General features: G+C 40.6%; 1 protein-coding gene across 1 annotated transcript in view; it reads right to left on the bottom strand.

The window, feature by feature from the left end:
• LOC141999041 (ABC-type organic anion transporter ABCA8-like) overlaps positions 1-19297 on the bottom strand; it is a 57977-nt gene extending 38680 nt beyond the window's left edge. The window contains exons 1-7 of the mRNA XM_074972151.1: positions 19233-19297; positions 12278-12387; positions 11418-11628; positions 7616-7774; positions 6353-6453; positions 2965-3191; positions 1405-1543 (exon numbers count right to left, since the gene is read on the bottom strand). Of these exons, the coding sequence (XP_074828252.1) occupies positions 1405-1543; positions 2965-3191; positions 6353-6453; positions 7616-7774; positions 11418-11628; positions 12278-12379 (939 nt within the window). The 5' untranslated portion in view covers positions 12380-12387; positions 19233-19297. The remainder of the gene's footprint in view (positions 1-1404; positions 1544-2964; positions 3192-6352; positions 6454-7615; positions 7775-11417; positions 11629-12277; positions 12388-19232) is intronic.
• Positions 19298-21331: the final 2034 nt, after the last annotated feature.

Below are 21331 nucleotides of genomic sequence, written 5' to 3'. Positions count from 1 at the left end.
AAGACAGGATATGGGTTTAGATGGACCATTGGTCTGACCCAGTATGGCTATTCCTATGTTATCTAATTCTTTTTTGAACCCAGTGATAATTTTGGCCTTCACAACATCCCGTGGCAACAAGTGCCACAGGGTGACTATGTCTTGTGTGAAGAAGTACTTCCTTATGTGTGTTTTAAACCTGTTGCCTATTAATTTCATTTGATGACCCTAGTTCTTGTGTTATGTGAAGGAGTAAATAACCCTTTCTTACTCACTTTCTCCACACCATTCATGATTTTATAGACCTCTACCGAATCCTCCCTTCATCATCTAAAAGCCTATTTAGACCCATCATTTTGTCTGTGACGTTGGGATTATATTTTCCAATGTGCATTGCTTTGCATTTGTCAACACTGAATTTTATCTGCCATTTTGTTGCCCAGTCACCCAGTTTTGAGAGGTCCCTTTGTAACTCCTTACAAAATTACTCAGGATGGTTAAGTCCAAAGCAGATTGTATCATCTGCATATTTTGCCACTTTGCTGTTTACCCCTTTTTCCAGATCATTTATGAATATATTGAACATCACTAGTCCCAGCACATTATTCACCTCTCTCCATTCTGAAAACTGACTATGTATTTCTACCTTTTTTTCCCTGCCTTTTAACCAGTTACTGATTCATGAGAAGACCTTCCCTCTTATCCCATGACTGATTACTTTGCTTAAAAGCCTCTGGTGAGGAACCTGGTCAAAGGTTTTGAAAAGTCCAAGTACATTATATCCACAGGAATGCCCTTGTCTACATGTTTGTTGATCCCCTCAAAGAATTCTAGTAGATTGGTGAGGCATGATTTCCCTTTATAGTAGCCATGTTGGCTCTTCCCCCAACGAATCATGTTCATGTGGGAAATCTTGATCAACATCATGACTACTGTAGTTTAAGAGCCGAGTGGAATCACTCTCTCATATTCTATCTATGAAAGTGGGGAAGAAGGGGCGGGGGGGAGTTCAAAAAGTTATATTTGGGCAGTTTTATTTCATAAAATTAAAGCAGCATGCAGCACAGAAATCATTTCATTATTTACCGGCCACTAAAGGATTCCATGGGCACAGACATTATGTGTTCCGTCTCTCAAAGTTCTGTAAAGAAAATCAGTCTTTGTGGATGGATTTGAGATTAGAATTCACTTTTGTCCATAGCCCACAGAGTCTGGTGTCTGTAAATTCTTCGGGTGGTAATTCAAATAATGTCCAATTATGAGATTACATGAGATTTAGAGAAATCGCTTCTTCAATTAGTGTGACTACACAAAAGCTACAGTGTTGGGCCACTCTCCAATCTGCCCTACGACTAGTAGCAATGTGGCTCATAGAAATTTTAACTTTAGAATATGGAGAAATTTCATTTTAAAATCCCAACTTACAGATGCTATGCCATAAAAGAAAAACAGAAGTAATATTGGAAAGAAGCTGCTTGTGTAGAAATATTCATTAACTGTGACAGCTGTCAGCAGACTTGCCATAATCAAAACACAAACAGTATACAGCAAACTCCAGGATAACCTAAAAATGAAAATATATTGTTATCTTTCTGGATAATTGATGATTGCTGTCATGATTTCAGCCATATGGTAAATCCCATTGTTAGTTCAAATACTTAGGATATCCCTGGAAAAGCCACAGCAACATTCCACATACAGTTGTCAATTAAGGCATTATACAAAGGAGATTGCCAGCAATGAACTTGGGAACCCATCTGTCCCTCCCATGGGAAATGAGCAAGAAGGTTGAATGGGAAGGAGAGTTCTGTCAGGTCTCACATAGATTGTACTCCTTAATCTTTCCACCAATGGAGGTACCGTTTGTCTCATTCACCATCACCCCCCCATCCTCCACAGCGAACCGGCTGCCCCCAAACATCACAGATATCAGGGGACCAATGATTTGCAATGCCATCTGCTTGAAAGCCTCATCCATCTGTGTCAGCTATGGGTCTCTAGGCCAGCTATGACTATGCTGCCAGGACTCCTATACCTGGCGGGTATAGGAGAGGTATGAGGTATGAGAAGGGGAAAACACTACAGTCTGTGGCTGTATTATATTTTTGCCCTCATTTCCATAAGTCTAGTGAGAGATGATGCTCATAACCTCCAACCAACCACTCTGTATGCACAGAGTCTAAAGACAAGGAGGGAAAGTTGCCCTGGAAGCGTCCAAGCCCTTAGCCCTGTGAGAAGGGGAGATCTATACATAGTTCTAGTTGGTACAGTTGGATCCCAGGGTTTTTAAGAAAAGCAAACATTCCAGATTCATAGTTGGCTTCCACACCTGTTGTCTTATTACAGGTCTCATATGACGACATTGCCTCTCTTTCAGGTTGCAAAAATCAATGATATCAGCAACTCTGTCTAACCTCTGCTTAGCTTCCTAGTGTTTATACCTTTTTCTTCTACTTTTATCCCCTTTACCATTGTTATATTCCCTATTGATGTTAAGTAAAAACATGTTAGGCACACCAAATCTAATAAAATTTGGTAACTTTTTAAAGGGCACCAGCTCATTAAATGGAGGTTCGCAAGTCCTAAGAGTTACATTTTTTTGTAAAGTTTTCCAGTGGAGTTACTGTTAGGATATCATCCTAGAAAACTGAAGAAGGCCTCCATCCCCTTCAAAAAATACTGGCAGTAGAAGAGCAAGATTCCACAAGCTGCCCCAAACAATGCACCTCGATCACATTCTGAAGGGACAACCTCTAATAGTAACGAGGTAATGTCCACTCAGTCCTTGGCCTCTCCGCTTAGGCTATCCATAAGGACGCCAATCTAATTGAGGTTGGCTGTTTTCTTTCTGAGAGTCCCTCTTGCCCATGAGAAGCTGGACTGAAACTGTCAATTCATTTTACAAATACTGAAGAATATACGTATTCTGGCAACTATTAACTTAAGACAGTAAACCTATGCACTTCAGCTACTTGTGTTACTCACCAGAAGGCTGCATCCTGTAACCCCATAGTCTTCATCAACTCCTTGAGCTTCCTTTTTTCTCTTGTAAGACTGATTGACAGAAAGTGCATAAATGGAGAGAAACACATTGCAACAGCAAAAATGATAAAACTGTGTTCCAGGGTAACTGATGGTTTGAAAGATGATGATCCCATACGGACACCACTAATCGATTTCATTTCTTCCCAGACAGAATGATTTGTCGTCATCTAAAAAATTCAAGTGAGCATTTAATTTAGTTTTATGTAATGAAATATGGTCATAGTGCAAGGTTATAACATGTCACTTAATATTGTGAGTGGTGCTGTAAACTGATCATGTATTTCCGAGGACAGCTACCTTCTCTTTTCTGGCCTTGAGAAATGCAGACTTCCCCCTTCAGGTCCATTCAAAATACTGACACTGAGATTGTCTTCCTAGCCTGTTGCTTTAATTTCATCACCCCTTCTCTGCCTCCCTACTCTGGGCCTCTCTCATCTTTCCATCAAACACCACATATCCAGTCTTTTAAGGCCTACCCCTGCTCAACCTATCACCTCTTGTATGTTACATCAAGCCAGGACCACGTGCCCCCGCTCTCCCAGCAGCGACAGCCTTCATGATTCGCGAGCTCAGTTCTCTCTCAAGCACCTTCACTCTGTCTTCCAGGATGCCCCTCATTTTTAGGAGGAGCTCCATGATAAATCTGCAAAGCCACAACGCTCCCCTCCTTCAAGTCTCTCCTTAAAGCTCACTGCTACCGCAAAACACTCAATAGCAGGGGAACCGACGTGCTGAGAATGCGGCTTATTATACTAAACAACCATTTCAGTGTTGCCTTGGTCTTCTCTCCTCTTCCCCCTGGCTGGTTTTCATTCATTTGGGAGCAAGGATTGTCTTTTCATATGCCTAGATTGTAAGTTCTTTGGAGCAGGGTCTGTCTTTTTATTACATATGTGTACAGTGCCTAGCACAATGGGGCCTCTAGGCACTTCCCCAATAAAAGACAATTACATATTAAAATTGTTAGTCTTAATACTAACACTGACAACACTAAATTTCTCAGCTGACAACCTCCCTTTCTGAGTTTAAATGTTGCACATAACAAAATCCAGTGCTAGGACCCATAATGGAGACAGGCAGAAAATAAGAACTTGAACAGAATAGCAACAGGGCAGAGATCTGTGAACAAAACATTTAAAAAAACATTTCTTAAAAAAGAAATTAGGTGAAGTCAAAGCATAAACCAACATCAACTGCTCTTTAAACATCACGTGTTACCCAGAGGGCCAGACTCGATGATCACAGTGGTCCCTTCTGACCTTGGAATCGATGCTGATGCAAGAAATTACAATTGTTTCCACTGCATATTGCAGCCAAAAGCCTTCAAGCCGTGAGAAATAGATGTGAGATAGGCCTCGAGGCCTGGCTTGTCAGGGATGTTCCTGTAAATATCCTAGTAGATGGAAACCGTCATGGAGAGTTGGCTCTTTCCTGAGCCTTCACGAATTTGAACCTAGGGGGAGGTTTTTGACTGTGCAATTGGGGGTTAGGTGCCTAAATGCCACTTGTATCTTTTAAAATCTCCCCTTAACCTTTGAGGCCAGGTTACCTTAGTGAGAGCCCCTCTCCTCTTTGTCATTCCAACAGTGCAGACCAGGTTGTGCATTCTTGCCAACATTCCCCACATTTGGTCTGTTGGGGACTGGGTGCAGAGAATTCTCAGAGGTGAGACTCTAACTCTGAAATTAGCATCCTAACTCTGAAAAAGCCCCTGTTTTTTAGCCTTCAGAACATGCTACCGGGGCTCCCCTGTCTATTCTCTCAGACCTTTAGTGGGTAAGAGGAGCAATTATCCTGTTTTATAGCTTTCTAAAATGGCAAAAGGCACCACTCAGAATGCTCTAGGCTCCCCTGACAAATATTTCAAGACCAATATATCATCAAAATAAATAGCAACTCCATAACACACAGCACAGAAATAAACCAAGCTATCCCCTGTCCAGACACACAATCCCTTACAATATTTGCTTATTCAGCAGGTTTCTTAAAAAGGCATGCCGTACAGCATGCTCTGAAGTTTAACCGATTTGTGTCATTGTAGACCAAGGACGAGGGGCACATTTCAAAGTAAAAAGGCCCGCACAGAGAATGCCTTTCCAAAAGCCCCTCCTTTGGGCCGAGGGGAGTACCTCTGCAGACCTTAACTGTAGCAGCATAGCACAGGGAGAGAGGCACTCTCTCAATTAGGAAGGTCTGAAGCCATTTAGGGTTTTAGAGGTCAATAACAACCCTTTCAACTCTACCCCGAAACCTCAGATATCCAGCCCAGATCATGGCACATGGGTTGAGCCTGCTTGCAACCAAATACTCCAGTTACCAAAGGGGGTGAGAGAACCTGGATTTGTGCAGGAAATGGCCCACCTTGATTATCATACACATTGTGAAGAGAGTGGTCACTTTGGATGGGCTATTACCAGCAGGAGAGTGAGTTTGTGTGTGGGTGGGCGGAGGGTGAGAAAACCTGGATTTGTGCTGGAAATGGCCCAACTTGATGATCACTTTAGATAAGCTATTACCAGCAGGAGAGTAGGGTGGGAGGAGGTATTGTTTTATGGTCTCTGTGTATATATAATGTCTTCTGCAGCTTCCACAGTATGCATCCGATGAAGTGAGCTGTAGCTCACGAAAGCTCATGCTCAAATAAATTGGTTAGTCTCTAAGGTGCCACAAGTACTCCTTTTCTTTTTGCAAAGGACTCATGTATTCCACGTGAGCTTTAGCTTCTGAGTGGATTTAAAAATGTAGTCCCAAGTAGAGCTGTAGTCTCAAAATGGCAAAGGAATTAATTACAGTTGTGAGGTCCACTAGTCCATGCTGGAAAGAACAGTTGCAACCTCCTTGCCAGATTCAAATGTTATAAAGTGGCCTTGGCTACTTCTGAAAGATAATCATCCGGCTATAATCTGTATGTCAGTACCCGTTAGACGTTCCAGTTGGATTAGGGCCGTATGCTGCTGGGCACGAGTGAGTTGCATTTCACTTGTGTTCTGGGAAGTTCTTTGTGTCATTGCGTTTTGTAAGTTTTACCATTTCTATTTTGTGACTTTTAAAACGGATGGTAATTTTGCACAGAGATTCTGAGGGGTGCATGTTTTTGAGATGAAACTAAAAGCAGTCAGTTTCTACAACCCATTCAGGACTCTGAGTTATTTCACACATCGTTCTTTGGTAGAAGCTCCCGACACAAGACGATCCATTGCTTTTTTTTACATTGTAATAATTCCATGCACTAAAAAAACCCTGATCATAGAAGAATTTATTTTGCTTAATGTTTAAGGGTCAGGTTAGAAGAAACAGAAAATAATTTCAGTGCAAAAATTCTGCTTACTTCTATAATAGCAGCATCAATGCTTGATTGCAGTGATAGAAATCCTCTGTACCAATATCTTGGACTATCGCAGTAATGTTCTGAAAAGTTATAACAAGAATCTGCAAAGATGAAAGGCCAAGTACATTACTTAATTGTGTGCAACAATCATTTTAATGCAGTATCAAAGTTGGGACTTTAATCCAACAAAAGTCAAGAAATTCAGATTTAATGGGACTACAATAATAACTCTGCAACAGCAGCAAGCAATTAGCTCCCAAGGATAGTGGAAATATCAAAGGATCAGCAGTGTATTGGACTAGTTCAGTGTCATCTCATGGAATAATAGCAGGACCTTATTGCAGTGGATACACCTGACAGTGTCTCTCTTTGCTCACTGCTTCCCACCTTAGTGCCTTAAGTGCATGTGAAATGCCAAAGCTCCCATTTACTTCAGTGGCATGGGATCAACCCCATACTAAGGATCTGGGCATATTTTTTAATTCTGTAGATGGTTTACAACCTGCCCAATGATTTAGCATTTTTAAAGTTTCCAATAAAAGCTGCTTGACTGCGATCTTCTGCTGGCCAAAAAACCCAGAACCCAAAATCAAAGAAGAAACCAAAAAAACCTGGTACACCATTGTCTGCAGTGCTGCAGGCACTTCCACTCCCTGCTGCACAAAAGTGCCTCATTCCTGCCCTGAACAACTGCTGTTCAAAGTGAGAAGTGAAGACAGTCTCCACGGCAAATCAATTCTTCACTTCACTATGTAGCCTCCTGAAAGACCACAGGACTGAGGACACTAGTTCAGTCCTTATCAGCCATCAGTTGCTAAATTTTGGTAATAATTTTCATTATTTATATGGAGTGTATGTGGAGGTGTAAAATAGATTGTAGGGCTAACAAAGTGTAAAATGCATACTAATCTAGACCACAAGGCTGATCTGTCATGCATGGACCCTTCCGTGATGAGACACGGGAAAAAGACTGAAATGGGATGTAACATATCAAGTGGGATGGAATATTTCAAGTAAAAGGGAGAAATATGCCTAAATCCTCAATTTAAAAAAAACCCCAAAGTTTCTACTGTCTATGTATTTAAAAGAAAGTTGGTGGTGTTGGATTTTATTATTTTGTTACAAACAATAAAACAGACTTACATTTGTGGTTCTTTCTAGGTCAGAAACTCACATGTAGACTAATGGCCAAATTCACGTCAATGAAGCTACGCTAATTTACGCCAACTGAGGATCTGGCCATCTTTATTTATTTTTAATTACCTATCTGTCCAAAATGCTCATTTGGAGCAATCACATTGCTGGGAGGAAATCTGAGGCAATAGGAGAAGTCATCGTTAAATACAACCCCTACAATTTCGTCGTTCAAAATCCATGCTGCCTCCAGAGCTGTTTCATCTTCCATCACTTCAGTTTTTATACCTGTGGTTTATACAGAAAACATTACGATCAATAGCTACAACACTGAAAACGTGAGCACAGGGATTTTATACATCTAGCCAGTTTTGCCAGCTGTGTGTTTTCCCCTCTGAATTTCCGTTCTCTAGGCCAGGTATATTTGTAGATGCTTTGGGTCACATTCAATTTGATCAGCTGGGAAAAAGTTAATAAGAAAATCTTAAGTTGAATTGTGAATGCAACAACAGGTAGGTATCTTACTCCACAGATGGCACTGTATCTAGAGTTATCTAGAGATAACTACTGTATAAAGATAGGGATAGAGATTCTCCCAAACTAAAACCCAGGATCCAACACCCGCAAACTTCTCCTAGAAACAGCGTGGAATCCATATGTAGATATACAACTGAACTTCTCAGCTGGTCCTTATCTCAATAATGGATTCAGTGAAAACCTAGATTCTAATACACTGCACTCCGTTTATAAAAATTATTGATATAAGCATCAACCACATATAGTGATCAAAATCACTGGGACAAAATCATTTCTATACTAACCATAGTAAAATACTCTACTTATAAGAATCATTTAGTGGCATACTGACTACATGTAACATGATACTCGGTCAAGAGCAATGACATGTAATAAGCCAATCAAGCTGTTTTGAATTTGATGACATCTCGCGTTTTTAGACACGTAGCGCGTATAAAGAATAATCCCTGTGTAAAAAAATAAGTTGTGCCATTTATGTGAGAATCGATCGACATAGCAGGAAAAAGAAAGACGCTTTCTGCAGATGAAAAACGCCATCTTCTGGAGTTCTGAAATAGTCCTCCCAAGACCAGCGAAAGCGATGCTGCTCAGAAATTGGGCATTCCACAACTTAATTGTCTACGATTCTCAAAGCAGGGAGAGCATCATACAAAATGAAGGAGACAGAAAAAAAATGCAGCCAGACAAGGCACCTATGGTCGAGGCCGCGTTCATAAAGTGGATCAGAAATGCCAGAGAGAGAAATACCCTCCTATGTGGACTGTTGGTGACGCAGAAAGCAGAAAAACTGGTGGTGGCCCTGGGTGTTACCAACCTCAGGGCATGCACTGGCTGGTTTGAGTATTTTCAAAAACAAGATGAGATTGTTTTTAAGAGAGAAGCCAAAGACACAGACATTAGGTTGTGTGAAGAATGATTAGAAAACTAGTGGATTGAAATGAGACATGACTTCGCTGAAGACGACATTTGGAGTGCAGATGAAAGTGGAATTTACTTTCGAGCCCTGCCTGATGGCACTCTCACTTTTAAATTAGACAATAAAAAAAGAAGGAAAGAGGTCTATAGTAAGAATTACTGCTCTATTCACGTGTTCCATGACTGTAAGAAAAAGAACCTTTTCATCATTGGGAAAAGTCAAAACCCACAGTGTTTTAAAAATGTGAGATATCTTCCAGTCCTCTATGCTGCCAAGTCAGCTGCCTGGATGACGGGGCATCTATTCGGTGAGTGGCTGAAGGACTGGAATCAAAAGTTGGGGCCGTGAAAGGAGAAAGATTTTCTACTTATGGACATCTGCACAGCCCACATGACAAAAGGTGTAGCATTGAGGAATATCCAACCTGAATTCCTCCCATAAAATACAACTTCTATCCTTCAGCCATGTGCCCAGGGAGTTATCAGAACTGCCAAGGCATACTTTCATAAGTAAATGGCTCTCACGGTGTTTCACCATGCTGCTGATGAGAACAACAAAGCTACTTCTGTGGAAATGGACAGGAAGATCAATCTTTCAGATGCCATTTTAATGCTCGCAAACGCCTGGTCTGACATCAGTGCTTCAACAATTGCTGGAGAAAAGGAGGTCTGGTGATCGCACATATGGCGGAAGCAATTCGTGTTGAGCCACCAAGACGACTCAATGCACATGAATTTGAAGAGTGGATAGACATTGATGACAATGCTTTTACTATGCAACCTGTTTCTGATGACAACATTGTGACTGAGATCAGAGACCATTTTGAAGTGAAACCTGAAAACGATGCAGAGGTGGACTCTTATGATGACATGGTAATCATCCCATCCTTGACCCAAATGAAGGATGTGACAAAAACTAATGGTCTATTGTACAGGGGCTTCAATGATTATAAACTCCTACATCACTTTGAAAAGGAAGATATGGTGATACTCTGAAATAAACGTTAATGTGAGCCACTACTGTTAAACGGTCTGTTTTGTTGTTTGACGTTGAAGTTTAAGCTATAAAAGTCAGTGTAATGCACTTTCATATGTTACATTTGTTGCAGTTTGAGAGATTTTTAAAAATTTACATCTTTGGATCTTTAAGAGGTAGATAGCTCCGGTAACTTACACTTTGTGTAAAGCTGTAACATGCACAGTATTAATAATGCCTTGAAAAAAAGCACCAGCTAAATGATTGGGTAATAAATAAATAAATAATAATATGCTGCTCAGTTAGAATGTTGGTATGGTTGGTAGAATGTTGGTTTTGTTCCACGCTGAATATGTTTAAAGTCTAAAGAAATTAGTTACAGTAAATGAGATGTTTCTCAAGTGAATAAAAAAAGCCAGTTGTTTAAAACATAATGGTTGATTTAATCCATTCTTTGCAATTCTGCTTGTAAGAATCAACTGCTAAGAAGAATCAAATTATCCAGGATTCTTATAAAAGGAGTGCATTGTACTCTAAATTATTGGGAGTTTGAAATCTGGATCACAGTTTTATGGCACAGGCCATCTCTGCTTCCCAGTCAACAAAAGGAGGAGTTTTATAATATCATTCTAGGGAAAGTTTCTGATCTGAGTTATTTATTTCTTATTCGGTCCTAAACCTGGCACCACATAGATCACCTGCAATGCCAGCTAGCAGCTAATCAATGCAATTTATAATCAGGTATTCAGTGGGAAAGCATATATTGTTTTAACTCCTCTGTCTTCCTTTCTTAAGCCCCTTCTATCACTGCTGGACTTCAAAGTGCAGTTAATGAAGTTTCTAAAATAATGAAAGAACCATTAAAATTCAGTCAAGTTTGTCAGAACGTTGCTTGTGGATCAGGCTGCTAAATATTTTCATGAAACTGAATTTCAGGAGTATTCCACAAGGGAATAAACATATGTTTCCCTTGATGCTGCTGTGCTGTACTGTGAACATTTGTTAGCATGATCCATCAGGAATGGAAAATTAGTTACTATAATTGCCTGTTAACACCCCTCTTAATACAAAAAACTCACAAGCATTCAGAGAAAATTAGAAGTATTGGATAATGAAAACACAACTATCCATGACAACGAATGACAGAGAATATGGCCAAAAGTAACAACTGGATTTAAAAAAAGAATTATGGTAGATATATTAATGGAGGATGCAACTACATTGCTCCAGATGTCCCTAAACTTCCAACTCCCAGAAGCTGGGACTGTATGACAGGGGCTGGATCACTCAAAATTGCCCTGTTCTGTTCATTCCCTCTGAGGCATCTGGCAATGGCTGCTGTCAGGAGACAGGATACTGGGCTAGATGGACTGTTAGTCTGACCCAGTATGGCTGTTCTGATGTTTTTATGAATATCGTATACGAGCAGAACATGTTAAGATACAGTACAGGTACGGCAGCTAAAGTAATAACAAATCTAAATATTTAATGGGCATAACGTACCTATCATTACAGAGTCTGAAGCCACTTTATTCATTATTTGTCTCGTGCGGCTTGTCATGGGTGTATAAGCAACTGTAATCCCAGTAGCATTATAGGCAGGGTCATCTAATCGTCCCAGGAAAGCATGAGGCGCTTCAGGATGTGGGACATGATACGTGAACATTGATATCAAGCACACCAGAAAGAGAAATAGGAGTGACAGGACCCATTCCTGGGTAATGGAAAAGAGTAAATGAGCAGAGAGAATGGCACAACAATTTCAGAGAGAATGTTCCCTCCCTGATTATAAGATAAGCAACAAAGCCAGTCAATACATTTTAGATGGAACACTTTTCCTTAAAAAAAAATGAAGTTTCAGCAAAATCTAAATCTTGTCACAGAATATAGTCACTTTAACATCATTCAGAGCTTACAACTTTCACATCCGCTAATGCCTGAAAATCTGATCTGCAGCAACGCAAATACAAAGGGTAATATCGCCTGTTCAGTCAATGAAACACAAAGCTCAACACTTCGTAAAAAGTTTACTGATTTTACATTAGTGCATATAATATGAAGACTGTGCTCTGCGTGTCACCACAAAACCATGATCAACTATTAAAAGTGAAGAGTAGTTTCGATAACAACCCGCAGATGAGAGAATTTCTCCTATTGTCTGTTGCAGCAATGAGAAGAAGAACTCTGATGGATGAAAAAGCCCCGCAAAAAACGGCAACCACAATTGGGGCTTTTCAAATATTGTCTCACTTTCTCTACTCTCTCAAATACAAAGTGGTTTTTGGGGGCGGGGGGAGGGAAAGAACCCACTCACATGACCCAGCTTTTTTTCTTTTGCTCCCAAACTATCTCTTTGTACTTGCCTGAAAGGTCTGCATTTTCATTCTCCATTTGATAAGTAGATTTTTACGTAAGAGAGCCTTAGTTTGCTGGCACACACTCATATTTCTCTGAAGTCTCTGCATTTCTCGATCTAGAAAGAAAAACAAAAGGATGTAAATTCTAATAAAACAAATCTAAGAAAAAATTATTTGTTGTATTTGTACAATGCTTTGCATCCAAGGATACCAAAGCACTTTACCAAGCTAAGCAATATTTCCATTTTACAGATTTGGAAACAAAAGACTTGCCAAAGTTTCTTCATACAAAGGAAGTCTGTGTTGGCAGAGAAATCAAATTCAGATCTCTCCCTCCTAGACCCAATGCCTTAACTAATAGACCATCTCCTCTCCCATGGCTTTTATAATTACTATTTGGTGAAATTGTCTCTTCTGTACTGCAAAATTAAAGAACTCACTTCAGGTGCTCTCCTTTACTAAAAATTTTAGAGGTGGGGAGAAACTACAAGGATAATGAAAACTTTTCTGTTGTAGATGCAGGGTTTTCTTAACTTTTTCTCTATTTAATGTTTTTAGTCTTCTTCTTAGAAATTAAACAACAGACAATACTACTTCATTTTTAATTATATTGATACTTTCAGAAAAAGTGTGTACGCATTCTGCTGTTTTTAGTTTGAAAGTATTATTTCTTAAAAGGACCTCAAACTAAATGATATTTATAATTTGAAAAATAGAAATCCAACTTACTAATTATGCATTCATGTATATTTGGGTATGCAAAACAGTACTAAGAAATACAAAATGTGTTTTGAATTTTCAGTGGAATCCTAAACAACCTAACAATGGTAAAAAGCCTTAAAAAAACTAGAAAAATAATTATTTTCATATCTTGGCCTACCAGTGAACAAAAGTCTTAATCTAAAATTTAAAGTCAAATTCTTCTGTTTATTATAAATGTATACATAGTTTTAAGAAACAACGCCTACAGTCCTTCAAATCATTTGGAATTATGTCTAGGTGTACTGCATTTAGCCCTAAATAACCATTAAGAGATGATGAGTGAGCAAGACAAAAAAGTATGGTTCAAACCACCACCACAGAATTGAATTTGAATTCAGCCCCTATTATTCACTAAGGGCTTGATCCTGCAAAGTGTCGAACAACTCCTGAAGGTGCTGTGAGCTGAGCACCCTTCGCTTCTATGGAAGTCAATAGGAGTTGAAGGCATTTCCACATCTTGCAGGAGCAAGCCCAGGGACGTTCTTGAGTGAATTTTTGTTCCCAATGATAGTCACATAAAGAGAAAGAGTAACAAATGCATGTTTGTGAGAATATTTATCTGGAAGCACTGGAATGGGTTACATTGGAATGAGAAGCATTGGAATGAGAAGTGGTGGAATCTCTGTCCTTAATTTTTTTAAGGCCCGGCTTGACAAAGCCATGGCTGGGATGATTTAGTTGGTGTTGGTCCTGCTTTGAGCGGGGGATTGGACTAGATGACCTCATGAGGTCTCTTCCAACCCTAATATTCTATGATTCTATGAAGTGTTTGGCTGCTCCCTTTAAAATTCCTTTCAAGTTGGGAGTTATCCAATCAAAGCAGAAACAACAATATGTTTGGTCACCTAAGTATCACCTATCTCAAAAAACACATGTAGTGAACTTGTAAAGCACTAGTTATAGAGAATTGTTTGATCAGTCCATAAGGGTGAGCTACGTACACATAAATCAGTCAAGTTTGAGTAACTTGTGAAACCTTGAAGGGGTTACATATGTGAAATAATAGATGTCCAAGATCTAATTACAATCACAAAGCCAAAATGCAATCATACTATGGTATGACTGAATTATGCTTTCATACAAACAGACATCCTGACTTTCCAAGAATTAGAGCTCAGTTACAGAGACAAGGTGGGTGAGCGAATATCTTTTATTGGACCAACTTCTGCTGGAGAGAGAGAGAGAAGCTTTCAAGCCACACAAAGCTCTTTTTCAGTCACTCTCACCAACAGAAATGGGTCCAATAAAGAATATTATCCACCTAGTCTCTCTGATATCTGGGGAACAACACAGCTACAATGACACACGCATTGCTCAGGATAAGACACCTTTGCATCTGACCCTTTAAAATGTCTGTAGCTGAAATAAAAGGAGCTTGGATGTGTTTCATTGTTTTCCCTTTGGATATCGCTTCCAGATGTTGCTGACTGGACAGCTGGACTTTACTTATAAATGATGCCAAAAGCACTTCCATGGCTCGGTTCCCCTTACTATTGTTGTTGTGTGTGGTATCTTTTTGTGGGGGGAGTAAAACATTTGCATGCTCCAAGTGCAATAGGTTCAGATTTCTAATTACTCCTTCAGTGCTAACCAAGGAACCTATCCCGGAACGTGCCTGGGCATTCTCCATTGTCATTGATTTCAATGGGATTTGAGATCACTTGGCATGATATAGTTGGTCTTGTTAATATTTTTTCTTCAGACTTGGAATTTGATGACAAATAGTGCAAAAGACGAAGGAGAAAAGCTAAAAGTGCACATCACATGTTCACATCTTGCTTATGTGATTTGCTATTCTGAAGTAGCAATATACTCAAAAATGTGGAACTAAAGTTATTTATCACATTATTGTTATTATTAATTATTATTATTATTATTATTACTACATGTGAACTTCTCTCTGCTACTAAAGCCAGAAGGAATGCCACTATAACTGAAAGAGCAGGACTGAGGTAGGCTATTCCAAAGAGGAATTACTCCAGTCATTTCATAATGGAGTACATCTCTCATTTTAGACCCAAAATTACCTCTTAGTAGAGCAACTTGTTGCTGCTAATTATTTATACATGGGAAACGCTGAATCAGAAAACTAAGGTTACAAGAAATTTGGTTATAAAATTAATTCCACATTTCAAGCTTCCTCCTCTACTATGCTAGTCTCATAAATAAATACATACTATAGAGCACTTTACATCTTCAAATGCCTTATACAAATATGAACTAACCAGTAGCATTTATCTCACATGAGTGTCCTATCCCCATTTTACATACAGGGAAACAGACACAGAAGTTAAGTGAAGTGATTTGCTCAAGAACTGACTGCAAGAGTCTGATCCTGATCCCATTGAGCCAATGGCAAAATGCCCATTGATTCCAATGGGTAGGATTAGATGGAATTTGGCCCACAGAAGATGGAGGCTTATCATGGTGCTGAAGATTTGGGGACCAAATCAGAATGAGCTAGTATGGGATCAAGGAATCTAAGCATCTGCAAGCCCAGGGCACTTCTCTTGAAGGGAGTGGATATTTTTAAAAAAAATTAAAGAAGTTTCCCCATTAAACACTTGAGTGTGGAGAATTTTTGGTTGCAAACTCGTATCAATGTGTGTAAAATTTTCTTTCAGAAGTTTAAAAAAAAAAAAAGTCAGGAACCCAGGCAATTCAGGGAACCACGTGGCAACCTCGGCACTCTACAGCACCGAAACAGCCATGCTCAGGACATGGGAGCTGGGAAATCGAAATCTCTGAGAACCTCTTAACTCAGTTCTGCAGGGCGTACTCTTTGGAGCGCCTTGATCTCTTCAGTACAGAAGGTTAAAGGAGAGAATGAGGAAAAATGGGAAGCGCCGCTGTTGATTGGGAGGAATGGGAGAGAAGGAAGAAATACAAAACGCAGCTGACTGGCAAGGAAATGAAAACGGCTGGCGGGTTTGAAAAGCCCGCCCAGTGCAGCAATTGATAAGCACGGCCGGTGGCAGCTCATTTTCTCAGGGGTTTTTCCTCTACATTCAGCGCTTCATCGCCCAGTCTCGGTGATTTGAGGAGCTAGTTTGGTTTAAAACACTGCACCTCTGGGTTTCATTTCAACTCTAACTTCCACAGAACTGCAGACAAATCACCACCACAAACCAAACTCTGCTCCAAGAAATAACAGAATTCAACATTTGTACTTGGAAAGGACAAAAACATAGTTTCCTTGTACAGCTGGAATTGAGCTCTCTGCAGAGTCACTAATAAATTTACTTCCAAATTAAGTCAACTGCAGATTTATACACTTCCAGAAACGCATTCTGTCACTCCGCAGACGAGCCAACAGAAAACAATTTCACATTATCATCCCGACCGAACATTCATGACAAGAACCACACAATTGCATCAAGCAATCAAAGTAAACAATTTCACCATTACTCTCTTAGCTATCTGTAGAGACAAGTAAGTTAACCAAACACAAAACTGCAAAAATAACACTGTGCAGTACTTTCTAAATGAGTCGGAGCATACTACATTAGAGCAATCTTCTGGAGCAGGATTAATCTAGTGGTGGTGATTTACATGTAATGTGGAAGTACAAATTTATCTTTCAATTCCTTGGTTGTTTTCTCTCCTAATAGAGGTTAAGCAGTACAAATGCACTATAGCAGATCTTTCTTTTTTCACACCTACCAGGAAATTTCTATGGCACATTTTCTGGGTTTCTAATTTTATTTTTAAAACACCAGTGTTCTTGAAAGATAATATACGCTTGAAACGCTGATAAAAGCCTGCAACTTTAACATCACAAAAACGAAACTCCTTGTGTAGGAATTGCAAAGAAAATAGGGCATCAGGTACTAATACCACCTCTACTGTCCTTTCTCCACAGACCACCTCAAAGACTGTGTCTCACTATAGAACCTACACTCTCATAGCTTCCTCGTGTAGATGCAGAAAGAGTTTTTCTGCCAATGTAGGAACACCACCTCACCAAAGGACAATGCTTAGTCTACACTCAAAAGATATATCAGCATGGCAACGTGAGTCAGTGCCAGAAGCGGCGCTAGCCCATTGGGAGCCCTAAGAAAGAATGTTTTTGGGAGGTCCCCTACAACACATACTAATAAACTTGTTAAACAGAGGGCAAGTCAACACTACAATGGCACAGCTGCACTGACGCACTGCAGCACGTCTGGTGAAGTACCCATTGCCATAAGTACGCCACCTTGGCGAGAAGCGGAAGCGATATCAGCGGGAGAGCATCTCCCGCCAACATAACACTGGTGTGGACAGCGTGAAACTTGTGTCACTCGGGGGCGGGCTTTTTCACACTCCTGAGCGACTAAGTTAGATCAACTTAACAGGTGGTATAGACCTGCCCAGAATAGGGAGCCCCCTTGAGTGGTTTGGGGCCCTAAACAATTACTTATTTTGCTTATGCCTGGCACCGGCTCTGGTCAGCGCTGTGAAAAAACCACTCCCCTGACCCACAGAGTTATGCCAATGTAACTGTCAAGTCTAGATGCAGTTTAGTCAACAAAAGAGCACTTCAGTCTAATGCAGTGGTTCCCAAACTTTAACAACCTGTGAACCCCTTTCACTAAAATGTCAAGTCTTGCGAACCCCCTCCTAAAAATGAATATTTCCAGGGATTTTCTCCTTTACCTGAGTATAGATTATAAAAGCAGTGATCCTGGAAATATAAAATTTGTTTTTATGACATGCTTATTACACACTATTTATTATTATTATTTATCATTACAGTATTTTTATTACATTATGAAAACAGCAACACCCTTCCAAGATCTCACTTTCATAGCTTGTATCACTTGGAATACGCCTGTTATAAGACAAGGCTCCTAGGTTTCATCAAGGAGTATCAGATGTGAAACAGCATGAAGGTATTTAAGAAGACAACTCAAAGAGTTCCTCCTATACAAGCATTCAGGTCTTGAGCAGTCCAGGCAAACAACGCACGTTACAACAAAGCTTAAACTTGTTCTTCATAATCATTTTTAAAACAATACTAGCTGCCTATTTAATTTTAAAAACAGCAAAAAGTATCCACCTCCCTTTCTATTTCTTAAAAGGAATCTTGAAGTTTAAATCTCCTCAGTGTGATAGATATGCTTGCTTTGAGCTGCTTAGCTCTTGGAAGTCCAGGGGCTCCAGGCTGCTGGCCCCGTGCTGCCCAGGGTCCCTAGGAACAGCTCTGTCCACCATTAGGGAATTTTTTCCCCAAGAACCCCCTGTAACATTTTGCGAACCTCCAGGGGTTCATGAACCCCAGTTTGAGAACCACTGGTCTAATGTAAGGTCTGTCTATGCTATGGAGACTGTATTGGCACTGCTATGCCAGCATAGCCCCATAGTGTAGATACAGTCTACACTGACAGAAGTAGTTTTTCTGTCCAGGTAGGAATACCACCTCCCTGAATGCCATTAGCTACGTCAACGGAAGCACCTTTCCATTGATGTAGCTGTGTCTACGCTGGTGGCTATGTTGGCATGGCTACCTCAGTTAGGTGTGTGGTTTTTTTCACACCCCTGACCAATGTAGCCATGCCAGTGTAGACTAAGCTGTCAGTTGGGGAGTTGGTGTTCCTACACTGACAGAAAAAAAACCCTTCTGTCCATGTAGGCTACATTTACACTACAGGGCTATGCCAACACAGTTATGCTGATATAGTCTGCCTAGTGTAGACATACCCCTTTATTAGCACAGTGCTTCAGTAGAGGGTGGAAAACGGCATGGAGGAATTTCAAAAAAAATATCTCCCCACTGGAATTTTTAAAAAACATGTAAAGGAAACGTCACTTCTAGACATACATACACATACACGTATGTATGTATGTATGATTTATTCTGTTTTAAAAGGAGGCAGCAGAATAAATTTAGCACACACACACACATACATACATCTTTTAAAACCAGAATACATGCTGCAGTAAAGCATGCTCTGTGAAAAGCTGAAAAATTGTTACTATATTGTTATTAGACCACAAATAAGACAAAAAAGTAATAAAGCCTTAAAATGGCAATAAAACTTCAGTAGAAAGAATTTAAACTTCATCCTTTAGAAAGATTCTGCATCTGCTAATCAGGCAGTTCAAACAAACAAAACAGCAGAGCACACTGGAGAAATGTTAGTTTTAGAGTCTTTAATTACCAGATGTTTTCATACATTAGGAGTCAAATGGAATTTTAAAAAAATAGGGATCTTACCTTAGGGGAAAAGTTTTGAGAAGCGTTCAGAATATTTGCTCTTATAATGGATCTGTAAACATTGCAGAGGTCTTCTTTTTCCTGCCGTTACTTTCTAATCGTTGTAATACACTCCATGCTTCTGTGTGGCTCCTCCCACCCTTCATTTCAATCATTCTGCCAAAAAGGCATGGCTTACATGACCACTTTGGTTTACTTTACTAGCTGCCCCCTCTTTACCCTCTTTCTTCAGATTCCTCTCTTTTCTATAGAGCTAACAGAGGATACTGCTGCCCAGCTGCTGAAGGAAAATTCCTCTCAAAAGTTAGGTTCAGGAAACTCTTGAAACTTTGAATACAAAAATAAAAAACAAGCTCTGCCTGGTCAAATCTCTTGTTCCTTCCTACAAGAGTAGTAGCTGACTGTTACCGCCCTGCAAGGATGCTGTGATGTAGGTAGAAGGGCAAAAGGTTGAGCCTTATTTACTCAGCAGATTAACAGCTTTGTTGACAAAATATTGTATATACCAGAGTTCTGTGAAGTAACTCCAACTGGCTGGAAATCCCCTTCCCCCTTTATCATGTGGAAACGAGGCACATCAAACAACATTAATTTCTCTAACACTATATTTTAAAAGGGAATTCTTCTAATTTCATCGATATAGAATAGAGGTTAAGCTATAAAGCTGCACTATATCCGATCTCTATTTCTTTTTCAGAGCCAGAGGCAGACTTCTATGGCACATATTCAATAGTGAAAATTAGGGATGTGTACATCGGTTTCTAAGTAAGTTCCCAAGGGCGGCGGTAGAAACCCCACAGTTAGGAGTATTCAGAATGACCTGGGACACAACAAAAGCTAAGGCTGTATTGGAGGATGGACTGCAGGAGATCAGCGGCATGCAACACGCGGGGCCCTGCCCAGAAAGGGTTTGCCACAGCCAGGGCCAGGGTGATTTGTGTACCGTGTAGCTCATGAAAAGCAGACGTGCCCTGTGCTCGGGCAAACACGAGCGGCGCACCAAGCATCAGTTGTGAGACTTGGCTGTTAGGCATGGTAAACAAAACAAAAAAGATGGTAAAATTGCTATGGTCAGATTAAAAAAGTGTATTATTATTTACATAACATTAGTGCATGACAGCCAAGCAAAAGTGGGGCCTGTGACAGGGTATATAAACCAATCTTAGCTGTTAACTTTCTGCCAGGGAGCCCGTCCCAGGGTGCACCTGCGCTGCTTCTTAGGCCAAGGGTAGGACTGGAAAAGGAGGAAGGGGAGAAGAGCAGAGAGGCTTCTCCCAGGCCAAGTGACAAGTCTGACTGGAGACACGGGCTCTGAAGAGCTGCAGCCAGCCTGAACCTCTGAGTAAGGAATGTGCTAGCCCCAGGGCTGACAGGCTGATCGAGGCACAGCAGACTGTGGTTAGAGAGGAGGAAAGACTAGAGTGGCTCAGGTGCATCTGGTGAGGAAAAGGTAGAGTTGTGATGCTGTAAAGCAGTCTAGCTGGAAGGCCAGGTCACTCTTATGACTAAAGTAGGCCAAAGATGACACTGGGGAAACTGAGGCAGCACATCTGGACACAAGGGGATGTGCTGGAGTGACAGCTTTGCTACAGGACCCCATTATGTGAGGCACTGTACATATTAGTAGATGGATCCCGGCCTGAAGAGCTTACAATCTAAACAGACCAGACATATGCAGGGTGCGTGAAGGGGTAGAACACATGAGCAAAGCTACCAGTGGGATAGGGGCAAGCGTCATGTTAATTCCATTTTTTTTTTTGAGGGGGATGGGTTAATTAGGAGGTGACCAGCTAATGGAAAGAAAGGGGAAAGGAAGGGAAGGGAGACAAAGAGGGCAGGGGAGTGGAGAGAAGAGGGTAAGAGGTGCAAGCGTGGGGAGACTGCGAGGAAGGGACTGGGGACTTGGGGAGGGTTGGAGCAAACAGCCAATCAGCACAGGGCACAGGAAGTCTAGTCCAAACAGTTCCCTCAATGTCCAGGGTTCCAGGGGTTCCTGCTTTGGCAGCTTCCGCCCCTACTGGCTGGAGTCTCTGTCTGGCTCCCCTCTGCACCCACTTGGTGGTGGAGGGGATTCATCATAATACCCCAGAGTGTGGAGA

Source organism: Natator depressus, chromosome 14, assembly GCF_965152275.1.
Source record: "Natator depressus isolate rNatDep1 chromosome 14, rNatDep2.hap1, whole genome shotgun sequence".
NCBI classification, from domain to species: Eukaryota; Metazoa; Chordata; order Testudines; family Cheloniidae; genus Natator; species Natator depressus.
Note: the sequence above shows the minus strand (reverse complement) of the source record. Positions and strands in the feature narration are given on the sequence as shown.